The following is a 14,004-nucleotide window of genomic DNA, read 5'->3' on the forward strand; positions in this document are numbered from 1 at the left end:
AATAAAACGCTTTTGCATCATCGTTAAAAATGACAAAGAACAAACAAAAACAACATTTCTGTTATATTATACAGATGAATGCTATGGACCTCTTTATCTTGATTGCATGCTTTTGTTCAGTCAGCAGCAATCTGCTTTGTTGACCAAGAAACTGTGAGGCATTTCCCTTTAATGAGCCTTTTCTCTGAAATGGCAAAGCAAGCATAAAAACCCTTTTACTGTACATTACAATTAACTTCTCAAATTCAATCTCCAAATCCAAACATCTCCGCAAACAAATATACACATTTTCCTTCATAGAAATGATGCTCTGCAGTAAATACTGACAGTCATCTGCACTGTTTTTGTAGTCTTCTTTAAAATCTTTTGACAAAATCAACAAGCCCAGCTCAAGGGCTACGGGCCAGACATGGTGTTTAGGGTGGAAATGGATGCTGGAGGGGATTGAGGCTCTAGATGAACCGTTCAAAAATGTTTCTCCTAATGGAGGGCTAGAGTCACGTGTCTAAAAAGAGCACTCCATATTGGAACAATGAATCAACAATGCCATCCTTTCACTTAAATTGTTCCAGGAAAGACCATCATTCTCCTTTCTGAACATAGATAATGATTATGATAGGCCTACACTTTGATGCCTTTTACTCACTGGCTCTTTCACCCATATTGGTTATCCATGTCTGCCAAAGACGGTCGTGGCAAGGAAATTTTTGCAGGGTATTCTGCATTTCGAGAGGTCTCCATGTAGATAGTGGAGCTGGTGAGACTCTTACGGTCTTTCTTTGACGCAGAGTGTCGCTGCCATCGGCACAGGAGAAGCTCCACCTGCTCTCTGAAGAAGCTGGTGGTCAGGGTGTAAAGGATGGGGTTAAGGGCACTGTTGATAGGAAGAATGAAAATCACCATCCAGGAGTTTATTGTCCCTGCAGAGATAAAGACATTGATGTCAACAGACGAATCATCTTAAATTCAGGATTTGTGACACACTTGGCTAGAGATAACTGGGTCACTTTCAGGTACCAGTGCCATTTTTGCACGAAAGAGAAAATAATTTATTTTGTTACAATTTCATTTGAAAAGGTTACTGCTAAACATTTATTAAAAGTGCTAAAGAGGATGTTTTGTTTTTACATTTTTGCAGTATTACTTGAAACTGTCTTTACTAACTGATAAAAAACTATTTATTAGGTGCACTGAAAGGAATAATATTAATATACATCATCTGTGCATGAGGTAGGGCCTTAAAAACATCGCGTAAACGATTGGCCCTCTGGCTTGTCAATCACTGCCGTGACGTTCCTTGTGAGAGACGTGAGCGGCTGCGCGCTCCAGTAACTTTCCACACTCCACAAGCGCCGCAGGCAATGTTTTTGTCAGGAGACAGGAGTAACAACTGCAGATTATGATTATACTCAAACTCCAGTGTTTCTTCCTTCCTATATAAATGTCATTTGTTTAAAAGACCTCAGAAGAACAGGCGAATTTCAACATAACACCTGGGACGTTAGGTAACAGTCGGGATCATTAATATGTAAGCCCCCAATATTTGCATATGCCAGCCCATGTTCCCAACATTATGAAAGGCATTAGACAAGGGCAAAACGTCTGGATCTGTGCAGAGCTGAATCAACAGACTAGGTAAGCAAGCAAGGACAATAGCGAAAAATGGCAGATGGACCGATAATAACTGACATGATCCATGACATCATGATATTTTTAGTGATATTTGTAAATTGTCTTTCTAAATGTTTTGTTAGCATGTTGCTAATGTACTGTTAAATGTGGTTAAAGTTACCATCGTTTCTTACTGTATTCACGGAGACAAGAGCCGTCGCTATTTTCATCTTCAAACACTTGCCGTCTGTATAATGCATAAACACAACTTCATTCTTTATAAATCTCTCCAACAGTGTAGCATTAGCCGTTAGCCACGGAGCACTATCAAACTCATTCAGAATCAATGTAAACATCAAAATAAACACTGTATTACGCGATTAGACATGCTGCATGACGAACACTTTTTAAAGATCCATTTTGAGGGTTATATTAGCTGTTTGAACTTTTTTTATGTTGTTTAAGGCAAGCGCGAGCTCTTGGGGCATGGAGCACCAGATTTAAAGGGCCACACACACCCTGAATCAGCTCATTTCTAATTATGCCCCAAAATAGGCAGTGAAAAAAATGAATAAAAAAAAATCTATGGGGTATTTTGAAATGAAATTTCACAGACACATTCAGGGGACACCTTAGACTTATATTACATCTTTTAAAAAAAGTTTTAGGGCACCTTTAAGCCTTAAAGTTCTGCATAATTAAGGGTGTGGTCACTGCTGTCTGTGAGCCATCACTTTACCTCAGCTAATTCCAGCCGCTGAATTTGGCATCTCAGCAGTATTTGTGCTTTTTTCTCGATTATTTTATACAATTATAAAATATGGCTTGCTGAATATTATTCGTGATTGATGTGTGTCTGTGTAGATAAAACAGACACACGTTGTTGGATCGTGGCATTGGGTGAAAGTTTTGTTTGTGAGATTTACTACAATGACAATGGCGGGAGGATATCAAAATCCGACAGCACTGCTTGGATATTATAACTAAAACTGCTGCACTATTTTGAAAAAAAATATAACTTTGGACATGGCTCATTTGTTTGTTAGATACGATCATATAGAGTTTTATTTGCTTTATTTCTTTAAGAATGATGACAGAGAACAGATCATTCAGAAGAAATGTGATGCAAACAATGGATAATATATAAATCTTTCATGGACAAAAAGTACTGTTTTTTTATTTTGCAATGGACACTCATATTTTACCCAAGTACCACAGATTGGATTCATCTCGCGATCTCTATTTCTTTATAAAGGTATGAAGCAGGGACGTGCACAGGAATTTTGAGGGGCAGTTGCTAAAAAACTGACCTAAAAAAAGGGCACTCCCCTACCATGCGTGCAGCGCTGCAGCCACTTAAACAGAGTTTGCCCTTCCCCTACTGACTTTCACTTTCGGACGGGTGCCCGAATATGTAAGTGAATGAGGCTTTGCGATTTTTTTTATTTTTATCTAGGCCTACGTGAAATTCTGCATCCACTGATAAATTTTTTTATTTATTTTTTTCCACCTCGGAAGGTCAATGTGAGTCGAGAAGGGCATATGGGCAGTTGCCCAGGCAACCTGAGCAACCCCCCTGTGCACGACCCTGGTATGAAGTTTGATTTTGCATGTTGTTATTTGCACACCCAACACTGGTGTTGGAGGATCTATATCTTAAAAAAACACCATAGATTGACAGTAAACCTTTAGAACTTTGTAATGATAAACTTATCTTCATTAATATTAATAGATCGTATCTAAGATAGATAGATAGCTCCTTTGCCTGCTAAGATGATCACGACAAGCTAGGCGGGCGTGGTTTCAGCAACCAGTCACATCAGCTCAAACCACCTCCCCGCCTCTTTGCCCATTTTCAGTTATCCGGGAGTGACGTGCGGTGACGCGCAGCTAAGATGGAAGCGGCCTCATTTTCGCATCAAAAATGCTGTTCAGAACTCTATGGGTGACGTCACGGACGTTACGTCCATAATTTTTTACAGTCTATGGTTGAGTCCGACATAATGAATCCACTAAGACGACACAGCAAATGCCGGTGGTAGACACTCGTGTTCCGATACTCGTGCACGAGTTTTGGGAGGCGTTCCCTCGAAACGAGCTGTGAAGGAGGGGGGTTGTTCTTACGCATGAGCTCATTTCAAAAACTCACTAACAGTCTTTGGTTTCTCAGTCGATGAAAAGATCCTCTTTAGCACCTTTAACTTTTATGAAATGTAACTTTTTAAATTTATTTTAACGTCATTGTTAGGTCTAAAATACTAGGGTCATAACAGTTGTAAATATGTGGCTAAAACCTGGAGAAAAAAAAAAACAATAGTTATTTCTTATTACTCACTATATTATCCACCTTATTTTCTGTGAATGAGACTTCCGATTCATTAGCTGCTATAGGTGAATAAGCAGAAGAATAACAAGTGCAGCTCTAAACCTATTTGAGCTACAGACCAGTTTATAATTATGACAATACATTAAATTTATTTGGTAAGAAATACCAGTTTGCAATATCAAGCAGGATAACGAGCTGTTTTGTACAGCTAAAAATAACTGGAAGGGGATGAGACTGGAAGCCTCAACACATTCAGTTTACAAATGGCTGGCTGTTCTTACTTTAAAAATAAAGTGGGTAACTAACCAGAGAGAACAACACTATTTCAAACCCATCACAGTAAGTTTGAAATCTTGAATTCTTTATTTGAAAATATGACTCAAATTAGTAAATTCTGGCTGCATCACAGTGCCTTATTTTAAATAACTATTGTGCCAACTGCCTTACATTCTAAATGTTAAGGGGTTGAAGATTCATGCAGAATTGCCTAATAACAACCTTAGCTAACTATTTACGGTCAGTATTCATGAACAATATTTTTCTGTAAAAACTGGATAATTATGTGTTTCTCTATAAAAGAGCAGTGTATATATGTGTAATCGTAATTGAATACTGATAAAGACCGTTAGAGAAACATGACTCGTTTGAGAAACATGTTTTAACTATGTGGTCAAAAAATTATGCTGCAGAAATACACAACATACCTGGAATCTCAACTTTTAGAAGAGAGAGAGTTTTGACCAAAAATATGGGTATCCAGCAGAGGGCGTCAGAGAACACAATAAAGAAAAATCGGTTGGCCACAGCCACATCTTTGTGTAGCCGACTGCGCACATCTGTGGCATTGATGCCAGTTTTATAGATGGAACAGAACATACTGAAATAGCAAACGACAATCACCAAGAACGCCACCAGATTAAGACCTGGGAATACATAAAACATAAATATAATAAGGAAAATATTAAGCAGGATGCAGAATTTAAAAATTACTGTACATATATATATATATATATATATATATATATATATATATATATATATATACACAGTCATGTGAAAAAGTTAGGACACCCTATTGAATTCCATGATTTTCCATATCAGAACATAATATACAATCATCTTGTCCTTGGCAGGTCTTAAAATTTGGAAAATAAAACCAAAGGCCAAAATGGAAAAACCATGGGTGACCAAGTAAGTAGCAGTCAGGCACTGTTAATCAAATACCTTTGATTAACCCTTTAGAACCTGAAGCTAAAAGGTTTTCACTTTTTTCTTTCTTTTTTTCTTTTTTTATAAATTATAAGATTCTAACACAATGTGCTAAATTTAAAGTGCGATGTGACATTTGTTTCAGAAAACAATTGGCTTTCAATAAATTACAGTTCTTGACAATAAATATGTATGGTGAGTTCGTAAATAGAATTTTAAATAGACAAATTTTGATTTACATGTCTTTTTGTGACACTGAGTTGCACAGTTTTCATTCAGGAGACTTTTTTTCATACAGGCACACATATACACATGCACGCATATACAAATGTGAGCCTAGACCACAAAACCATAAGGGTAAAGTTTTTGAAAATGAGTTTTAATCATCATCTGAAGAATAAATACATTTTCCAGTGATGCATGGTTTGTTAGTATAGGACAATATTTGGCTGAGATACAACTATTTGAATAGTTGGAATCTGATGGTGCAAACAAATCAAAATATTGAGAAATTTGCCATTAAAGTTGTCCAAATGAAGTCCTTATCCACTCACAAAAACAATTTTTTATATATATTTATGTTAGGAAATTTGCTAAATATGTTGAAGGACCCATATTTTGACCCATACTATGCATTGTTGGCCACTACTACAAATATACCCATGCTACTTATGGTCCAGGGTCACATATGCATATAGATCATCAGCAAGTGTGACCGACTCTATAAAAGCAGAAGTTTTGGCAGTTTGCTGGTCTGGAGCAAGTAGGAAAGACATCAGCAATGATCTTATAGAAGCAATCGCTGCTGCCATCAATCTGAGAAGGGTTATACAGTCATTTCCAAACAATGAAGGACAATGAAGTCCATTTAGTACAATAGATTATTCACAAATGGAAGACATTCAAGACAGTTGACAATCTTCCCAGGAGTGGACATCCCAGCAAATTCCCCCTAAGGTCAGGCTGTGTAATGCTCAAAGAAATTGCAGACAACCCAAGAACTACACCTCAGACTTTAGCCATAAAGTCAAGTTTGGTGAAAACTAAGCATATCAGCACAAATGCCTCATAGTCAAGCATGCTGGTGGAGGGGTGATGATTCTGTGCTTGTTTTGCCACAGGACCTGGGCATCTCAGTCATTGAGTTGACCATGAACTCCTCTGCATACCAAAGTATTCTAGAATCAAATGTAAAGCAATCTGTCCAACAGCTCCAGACGCCAGACCTCATCCTGACTGAAATGCTGTGGCAAGAGCTGTGCATAGACAAATGCCTACAAACCTCAATAAACTGGAGCAACATTGTAAAGAAGAAGAGTGGGCAAAAATTCCTCCAGAATGATGTGATAAAATCATAAGAAAATGGTTACTAATGGTGGATCTATAAGCAAATGAATCATAGGGTGTCCTTAGTTTGTCACCCATCTTGGCTTTATTTGTGTTACGTAAATAATGGTATGGTGTAATATATCATGTGTAGTTGTTCATCTGAGGTTTTATTTTCCAAATTTTAAGACCTGTCAAGGATTTTTTATTATGTCCTGATACGAAAAACCATGGAATTCAATAGGGTGTTCTAACTTTTTTGCAATATTGTGCATACATATATATAATATATATATATATATATATATATATCAAAAAAGTGAAGAAGAGAGATATCGAACCAAGAAATATCCCAGTGGAATATCCCTTGGCTGTTGGTTTCTCCAGCCTATCAGAATGCAGAGGGAAACAAACTCCATTTCGTCCATAATAGTTCCCAAACAGGTCTTCATTTAGTAGGGGAACAGCTGCTATGACAAATCCCAGAATCCAGATGAAGGTGAGAGCCAACACTGTCTGCAGCTTCCCTGGCCGCAGATGACTAAAGGGGAAAACAATAACTAGGAATTTTTCTAGTGTCAAGTAGGTGAGGAGGAGTACAGATACTTCAGAGGAGAGCATGGCAAGAAAGCCAACTGTTCGGCATTCCACACTTTCCATCCAGATAAGAGCGTTCCGGTTATATTCACCACGGAATTTCAAATCGAATATTCCCAGGAAGAAGAGATAGACTCCCATCAGACAGTCAGCAACTGGAAAACATTAAAGCAAAACATTTTTTTCAAAACCTTAAGCATGGCCTAGGTTCCTTAAGCATGATGTGATACAGTACTTAATATCTTCATTAATTAAAAAAACAAAACAAAACTATAGGCTTCTTCAAATAAACATAACGCTAAATGTGTTTCAATAAGTGCCAGCCAGTGGAAAATGGGCTCCCATCGCCGATGCTTGGTTTCTTATTCACCAAAGTTCTTCAGTCCTCATTTCTTTACTTTAGAAAGAAAGACAACATCTGCATTGATTATGAGATTGCTATTCGTGGATTCAGGGTTCTTATACCCTCTAGTTGCAGACTATTTAAATTGATTTAAAACAATAGTGACTAGCTCCTGCTCCATCAGTTTGTGCAGTGGATGTTAATATCCACAGAGCAAATTCTGTTCCTCACTACCAATGTAAAAACAAAGACACATGTGGTCAGAAGTGGCATGAAGTTGCTTGTCATTTTATTTTAGGCATTTCCCAAAGGATGTGTGAAATTTTTGACAGCTGCTCATTTCCTGGCTGTCCCACAAGTCAGACAGTAAATTTAAGAATTCTCCAGTTGTCAAAAAAGATTATGAGAAAAGGGAATGTGTTTTAGTAATAATGTATGAACGCATCCTTCTTCCTTACAGTTTGATGGAATACATCATGAATCAGAGCCAGGCGATGGTACCACAATCTTGTTATAGCAGGCGATCTTTGATTGTTGCATCATGGTAAAGGTGAGCAGAGGGATGATATTAAAGTCAGTGAACAGCAGAAGGTAAAGGCCAAGCTCATTTTCCCACCCTGAATATAATTGTCTTGACACACTGCTGTAGCTGAGATTAACAGACAGAAGGTAACTGAGAATGTGTCACCAGCTATATATAATTATATATATGAAGAGTTCATTTGCAAAAACCGAAAAAAAAAAAAAAAAAAAAAAAGTGCTGTGCATTACTCTCCATATATAGAACGTTCTGTACCCTAAATCCATTTTGTCAGAAAAGCCGGTATTGTCCACTGTCAGCCATCGCAAGTTCACGTTTTACAGCGGAAGCCAACAAGCGCCCTTCTGTTGTACAGAAACCGATAAGTCCGTTTTAGCGAATCAGCGCACAGTATTCAGGTCAGGTGACAAGGCTTCTAGTCACTTCAAAAAGATGCGCTAGCTGAGGGAAGTTTTGTCAGAGCTGACTAAAAGTGATCGAGGATTTATAATGTCGACTCCTGTAAGTCCTTGTACACCATACACGACTTACATGCTTAAACCTTGGTGGTTCTTTTGCGTGTGTGTGTGAGAGTGTACTTGTGTGCCGATCTGTTAGTGTGTGTGCGCGTTTGTGTGTACGCATGTGTTTTAAATGCAATAACAAAGCAATTACATGGGTTATGTTTAACTCTGAAACATGAAATGTGGAGTTATCTGCTTTTGCCAAAAAACGACTGTTGGAGTTATCTGCTTTTGCTAAAAAACTAACTTTTAATATATATAAAAAACATATTTTCTATGAACATTAATTTTTTAATTTACCTGTATTTTTTAGAGTTATTATTACTTAATCAAAACGACACAACTGCAGTTTGATTGATATTACTTGGAATGCACAACAAAAAAACATGATTTGTGAGAATTAATAAAAACGGAGTTATCTGTTTTTGCAAATAAACTCTTCATATGTTGACTTAATTTGAGCAAAAGATGATTTAGCTAAAGAACAGACCGATGGCCAGTAATATAATCTTACTAAGTTTCACATCAAATTGTGAATGCACAGGAAAAGCATAAAATTACAATTTTCAAGATATTATGTCTGACCCTATTGTATGCATGTCGGTAAAACTGGAGTATTGGGTGGGTGAACATCTATTCATTTTCTCATATTTATGTCTGAAAAAAAAAAAAAAAAATACATCCGTCACAGATTTTATTGTTATTGTTCAGTACGTCGTGATCAGACTGAGGAACAGTCTGTAACTATACCCTTTAAATAAGTTAATAATGGCACATAATGTTCAAACAAGCATATGAAGACAAACAAACTGTCACTCTCTTAATAGGATTATAGATGCATGCATAAATGCTTGGAAACGAACAATCAAACATGCACAAGGATATACATAGTCACAAAAGCAAACCAAATCATAATAGGCTTTACTGAGAGCTTCCATTATTCAGATAAATTGTTACCCTTACCCTTGTTACCCTTGGCTTTTCCACTAATACCCCCATTCATGAAGGCCTTAGCATTACTGGGTATATTTTCTCTCCAGGAAAATCCTTTTTTGTTGTTGCTGTTGTAGAATGTCTAGCCAAACATTTTTGGAGCAATTTCAATTCGGGCCATGTGGACTTTTATGAGGCTGTTGCAGACAGATGACAACTCTGTATGTGTGTGTGTGTGTGTGTGTGTACATGTTTTTGTGACATATCAGGACACAAATGTGTATAATGACATGGGTATGACATAGGTATTACAAAAAAAGGACTTATGAGGACATTCCCCATGTCCCCATTTTTCAAAAGGCTTTTCAAAATCAGTTTTTTTGAGATAGTTTTTTTTAAATAGTTTTTTTGAGAAAGTAAAAATGTGCACAGTTTCCTGTGATGGTTAGGTTTAGGGTTAGGGGTAGTGTAGGGGGATAGTAAATACGGTTTGTACAGTATAAAAACCATTACGCCTAAGGAATGTCCCCACATTTCACAAAAACAAACGTGTGTGTTTGTGTGTGTTTGTGCAGCTAACTCTGAGTTGTAACAAGTAATTATTGGATAATAATAGTGATAATAATAACAACAACAGCAACAACTAATAATAATAACTAATTTTGTTATTGATTATTCTGGTCTTTGTGCTGTACACTTCATATATATTTTTTTAAATAATTACTTTTTTATTTGTATCCAATGTATGAAATGTTCAGTACAAAGATCAGACTAATCAACAATGAAGTTAGTTCCTTTGTTATTTTATTATTCTAAAACATTTTTGCACACAATGTATTTATTAATTAAATACTAAAAATAGTTCCAGCCTACTCACAACACAGGACTTTGATGCAGGCTGCATGCAGGTTGTTCTCAGCTCTAATGAAGGAGCGCATTCCGATAACAAAGAGATTCCCAAAGCAGGTAAAGAAGGCCATCACCCAGACGGACACCCGCAGAACCACGCTGGCTAACAGGTCTTCAACTGATGAGATTCCATCTGTGTTAGGTTTACATTTCCGAACATGTGGGGCATACGAACAATACTGAAAATCCTTAAAATATCTAGAAAACACAGATATAAACAAATAACAGATTACAATCTGAACATCTTGCTTCTGCAGATTATTACACAGACCACACAATGAGAGGTACGTACATGTGGGACAGGTTCCCCATTGGAAGAAACATCTTGGTGGTTATATTAGGAATTTCAAGGCCTTCCAGACTCCTGTTAAACACAAATGAATGTTGTATTTCATCTGACACCTACTAAAAAGGACTTAAAATGCATTCTTTTCAAAGGCAGAGAGCAAGCAGTGCTGTTACTTACAGAGACTCAAGTTGGACCAGGTGATCGAAGTGACTGGCATGAATACGGAGTGCAGGATTATGGGATATGTTGCTGCAAACATTAATTGGAATATGTCAGCCTAAAATTTCACATTTCAAATCTTTCTCCTCAAATTTTTCTCTTGCCAGCCAACAACAGTGGATAGTTACCCCGAGTCGTCAAGCTCCATAAAGGACATGAAACACTCATACACTATATTCCAAGTCTTCTGAAGGCCATCATTTTTTTTGGCATCAATAATGGCATCCACATTTTTTATGAATGCAGATGTGTGCTACAGACAAGCTTAAATTTACGTCTGTTCCTTGCAAAACACTACCATATGGCTTCAAAAGCATATATACAGACTACTTTTGTGGTGCTTTTTACAGCCCCCAAATATAGACTTGTTTGTTCCATGGAAGAAAAAGCAGCACAAAGTTTTGGAAGGACATGCGGGTGAATGACAGAATTTTTCCTCTTTGGGTAAAATGTCCATTTAAAAATGTTATTTCATCGTATTGTGTCAATCATGGTGCTATTTATTGCATTGCATGCACCATCCAATTCAACACTTTTGAAATAAACGATGTGACTGATATTTGCATGACTCACAGTTTCTGCAGATATTTTAAAGTCTTGAAAGTGTTTTTAGGAAGATCGGAAAGTCTGTTGCAAGACAAATCTCTAAAAAACAAGAAGTTGAAACAAACAACAATCAGATGAGTGAAATTCATGTGCATACAAAGACACCAATTCAAGACATCCATTATAATGTGAGTACAGAACATTATTAGTCTCAAATCAGAAGATGGTGCATTCAGATTATGTGCAGTACTCACAGTTCAACCAAAGATCCAAGAGAATGAAACGTGCTTTCTGGAAGGATCTTGATTTTATTGTCATGCAGTGATCTGGGCATATAAAATGAGAGAGCAACTTAATGTTACTTTCCAATGAGACTAAACTACAACATTTTCACTTGTGTAGAAAGCCTCTAAGGACAGCCACTGTCCCGTGAAACAGCTAGATGATAACGAAACCCTTCTGCTTTTTGCCACATTTTCCATCTTATTTTTCTGGCAAGGGCAAGCTGACCCTGTTTGCAGAGATACCATCTCTGCCTCAACGGCTCATTTAAGATATGTCTGACACTTCCCCACATCTATTACAAAAGAGAATAGCACGTCTTAATAATAAACTAATAGAGCCTTGAGAAAATGTCTGGAAGGGGTATTGTCGCTGTCAGAGACTTCAGTCTGTCCGAATAAGGCAAATTCTTTCTGTCATCACACTGTTCCTATAGGAGACATCTTTTTTCATTTTCAACAGATTTAGGGGGAAAACACCAAGGCTGCAAATGAGTAAGATTCACAGCTTCTCTCTGAGAAACTGGGATTAGATTCCTCTATTTTTATACTTAAAATGTGATCTGCCACAAATGAGTCAGCCCATACTGTATATAAACATCCCGAGGTATTGATTAACTAGTGCAAAAGTTATGGGAGTTAGATCCCTATTTCCCAGGTAATATCAGTTGCATCAAACTCTGTTACTTTGCCCAAAGCAAAATGAGAAGGAGAATAGAAAGTCTGTTTAAAATAAATAAATAAATAAAATGAAAAAAAATTGGCAGATGTACTGTATCTCTGAATTGGAGACCTTTCAGCATATTCTTCAGTGAAATGCTTCATCTTAGGCCCAGTCCAGAAACACAAATGTCAACACATTTGAGCACAGCTCATTTTTAATCTGTGTTAGAATTGTAAAGATTGCAAAGTTTGCTCTGGTAACTACAAGAATTAACATCAGATTAACTGAAATATAAGGTCACTGTATTTAAAGTTAAGGTAGGCAATTTTTTTTTATAAACATCCTGATAGCAATCAATAATGGAAATGGTCTAAATATTTAAAAAGTACATATACATTATATTGCCAAAAGCTTTAGGATGCCTGCCTTTACGTGCACATGAACTTTAATTACATCCTATTCTTAATCTGCAGGGTTTAATATGGAGTTGGCCCACTCTTTGCAGCTATAACAGCTTCAACTCCTCTGGGAAGCCTTTCCACAAGATTTAGGAGTGTGTTTATGGGAATTTTTGACCATTCTTCTAGAAGCGCATTTTTTGAGGTCAGCCACTGATGTTGGCGAGAAGGCTTGGCTCTCAGTCTCCGCTCTAATTCATCCCAAAGGTGTTCTATCAGATTGAGGTTAGGACAGTCAAGTTCCTCCACATCCGCACATCCATGTCTTTATGGACCTTGCTTTGAAATCAAATTTAAAGAAATTATCACTGTGATGAAGCAGAGTGGGGCAGAGAACTGTGGGAGCGGAGCAAGGCCAGTAGAGAGAATGATAATGAGCGAAACCTGCGAGACCCAGTCTTGAGTCCCATGGAGGAGCTCCGGAGGCATAAGAGGAGGAGTGACATCAGTGGAAAGGAGAGAGGACCAGGCCTGGGACATTTTGTTTCTTTTCATCACTAAAGCTGTATGCTGAACATTTGCCGGTTCCCACCTCCTTTGTGCCCTGAACTGAACACTGTTTCAGGGTGCTTACAGACCTGAGCATTTGTTTCGGAACCTGGCGCGTTTTCCCCTTTGGTTCGGTTCATTTATGCATATGTGAAAACGGCAATAATGCTCGGACCCGTACCAAAACATCTCGATTGCAAACTAACTCTTTAATGGTTTGCTTGAGATGTGAAAGCAATCCGACCCAATGGACAAACGAACCAAACTATATCATAATTCATAACACGAAATGTGTTATATAAAAATGTAGTAGCGTCTGGTTCCGTGAGTGAGCACATTAGTTACCATAGTTGAAAACAATTGAGCAACTCTTCATCTTAAGTTGTGTAATTGCGCTTCTCTGTGCAAGAATGCTGTCCCGACAAAGCTGGCTCTACCTGCATTATAACCCAAATTATACGAAAATTCTGACCAATAAGAGCACAGATGTACTCACATGTGACTTGCATAAACACATTTTGATACACTTTGAAATGTTGCCTTGTGAAAGCTAACTGAACCAAGAAGAAAATGCAACATTGTAACAAATTTAGTCCCTGTTTCGGAACAAAACAAATGATCCATAGGTGTGAAAACACTCACAATTACATTTATGTAATTCAAACAAAATATATAAATCTTTTTAACATATTATTAAAAACATTTTAACATATTATTAGTTGTTAGGTTATTACTCTGACAATATAATTTTAATTAAAAA

The 14,004-nt window shown here is 37.2% G+C and overlaps 1 protein-coding gene across 2 annotated transcripts in view; it reads right to left on the reverse strand.

Annotated features, from left to right (window-relative positions):
* Window positions 1–654: 654 nt before the first annotated feature.
* Window positions 655–14,004, reverse strand: part of rxfp2a (relaxin family peptide receptor 2a) — a 52,307-nt gene continuing 38,957 nt past the window's right edge. For both annotated transcript variants that reach the window (XM_067399211.1, XM_067399212.1), the window contains exons 11-18: window positions 11,607–11,678; window positions 11,380–11,451; window positions 10,765–10,836; window positions 10,591–10,662; window positions 10,267–10,496; window positions 6,814–7,224; window positions 4,642–4,860; window positions 655–920 (exon numbers count right to left, since the gene is read on the reverse strand). In XM_067399211.1, coding sequence (XP_067255312.1) covers window positions 655–920; window positions 4,642–4,860; window positions 6,814–7,224; window positions 10,267–10,496; window positions 10,591–10,662; window positions 10,765–10,836; window positions 11,380–11,451; window positions 11,607–11,678 — 1,414 coding nt within the window. The remainder of the gene's footprint in view (window positions 921–4,641; window positions 4,861–6,813; window positions 7,225–10,266; window positions 10,497–10,590; window positions 10,663–10,764; window positions 10,837–11,379; window positions 11,452–11,606; window positions 11,679–14,004) is intronic.

This window comes from Chanodichthys erythropterus, chromosome 10, assembly GCF_024489055.1.
Source record: "Chanodichthys erythropterus isolate Z2021 chromosome 10, ASM2448905v1, whole genome shotgun sequence".
In the NCBI taxonomy this organism is placed as follows: domain Eukaryota; kingdom Metazoa; phylum Chordata; class Actinopteri; order Cypriniformes; family Xenocyprididae; genus Chanodichthys; species Chanodichthys erythropterus.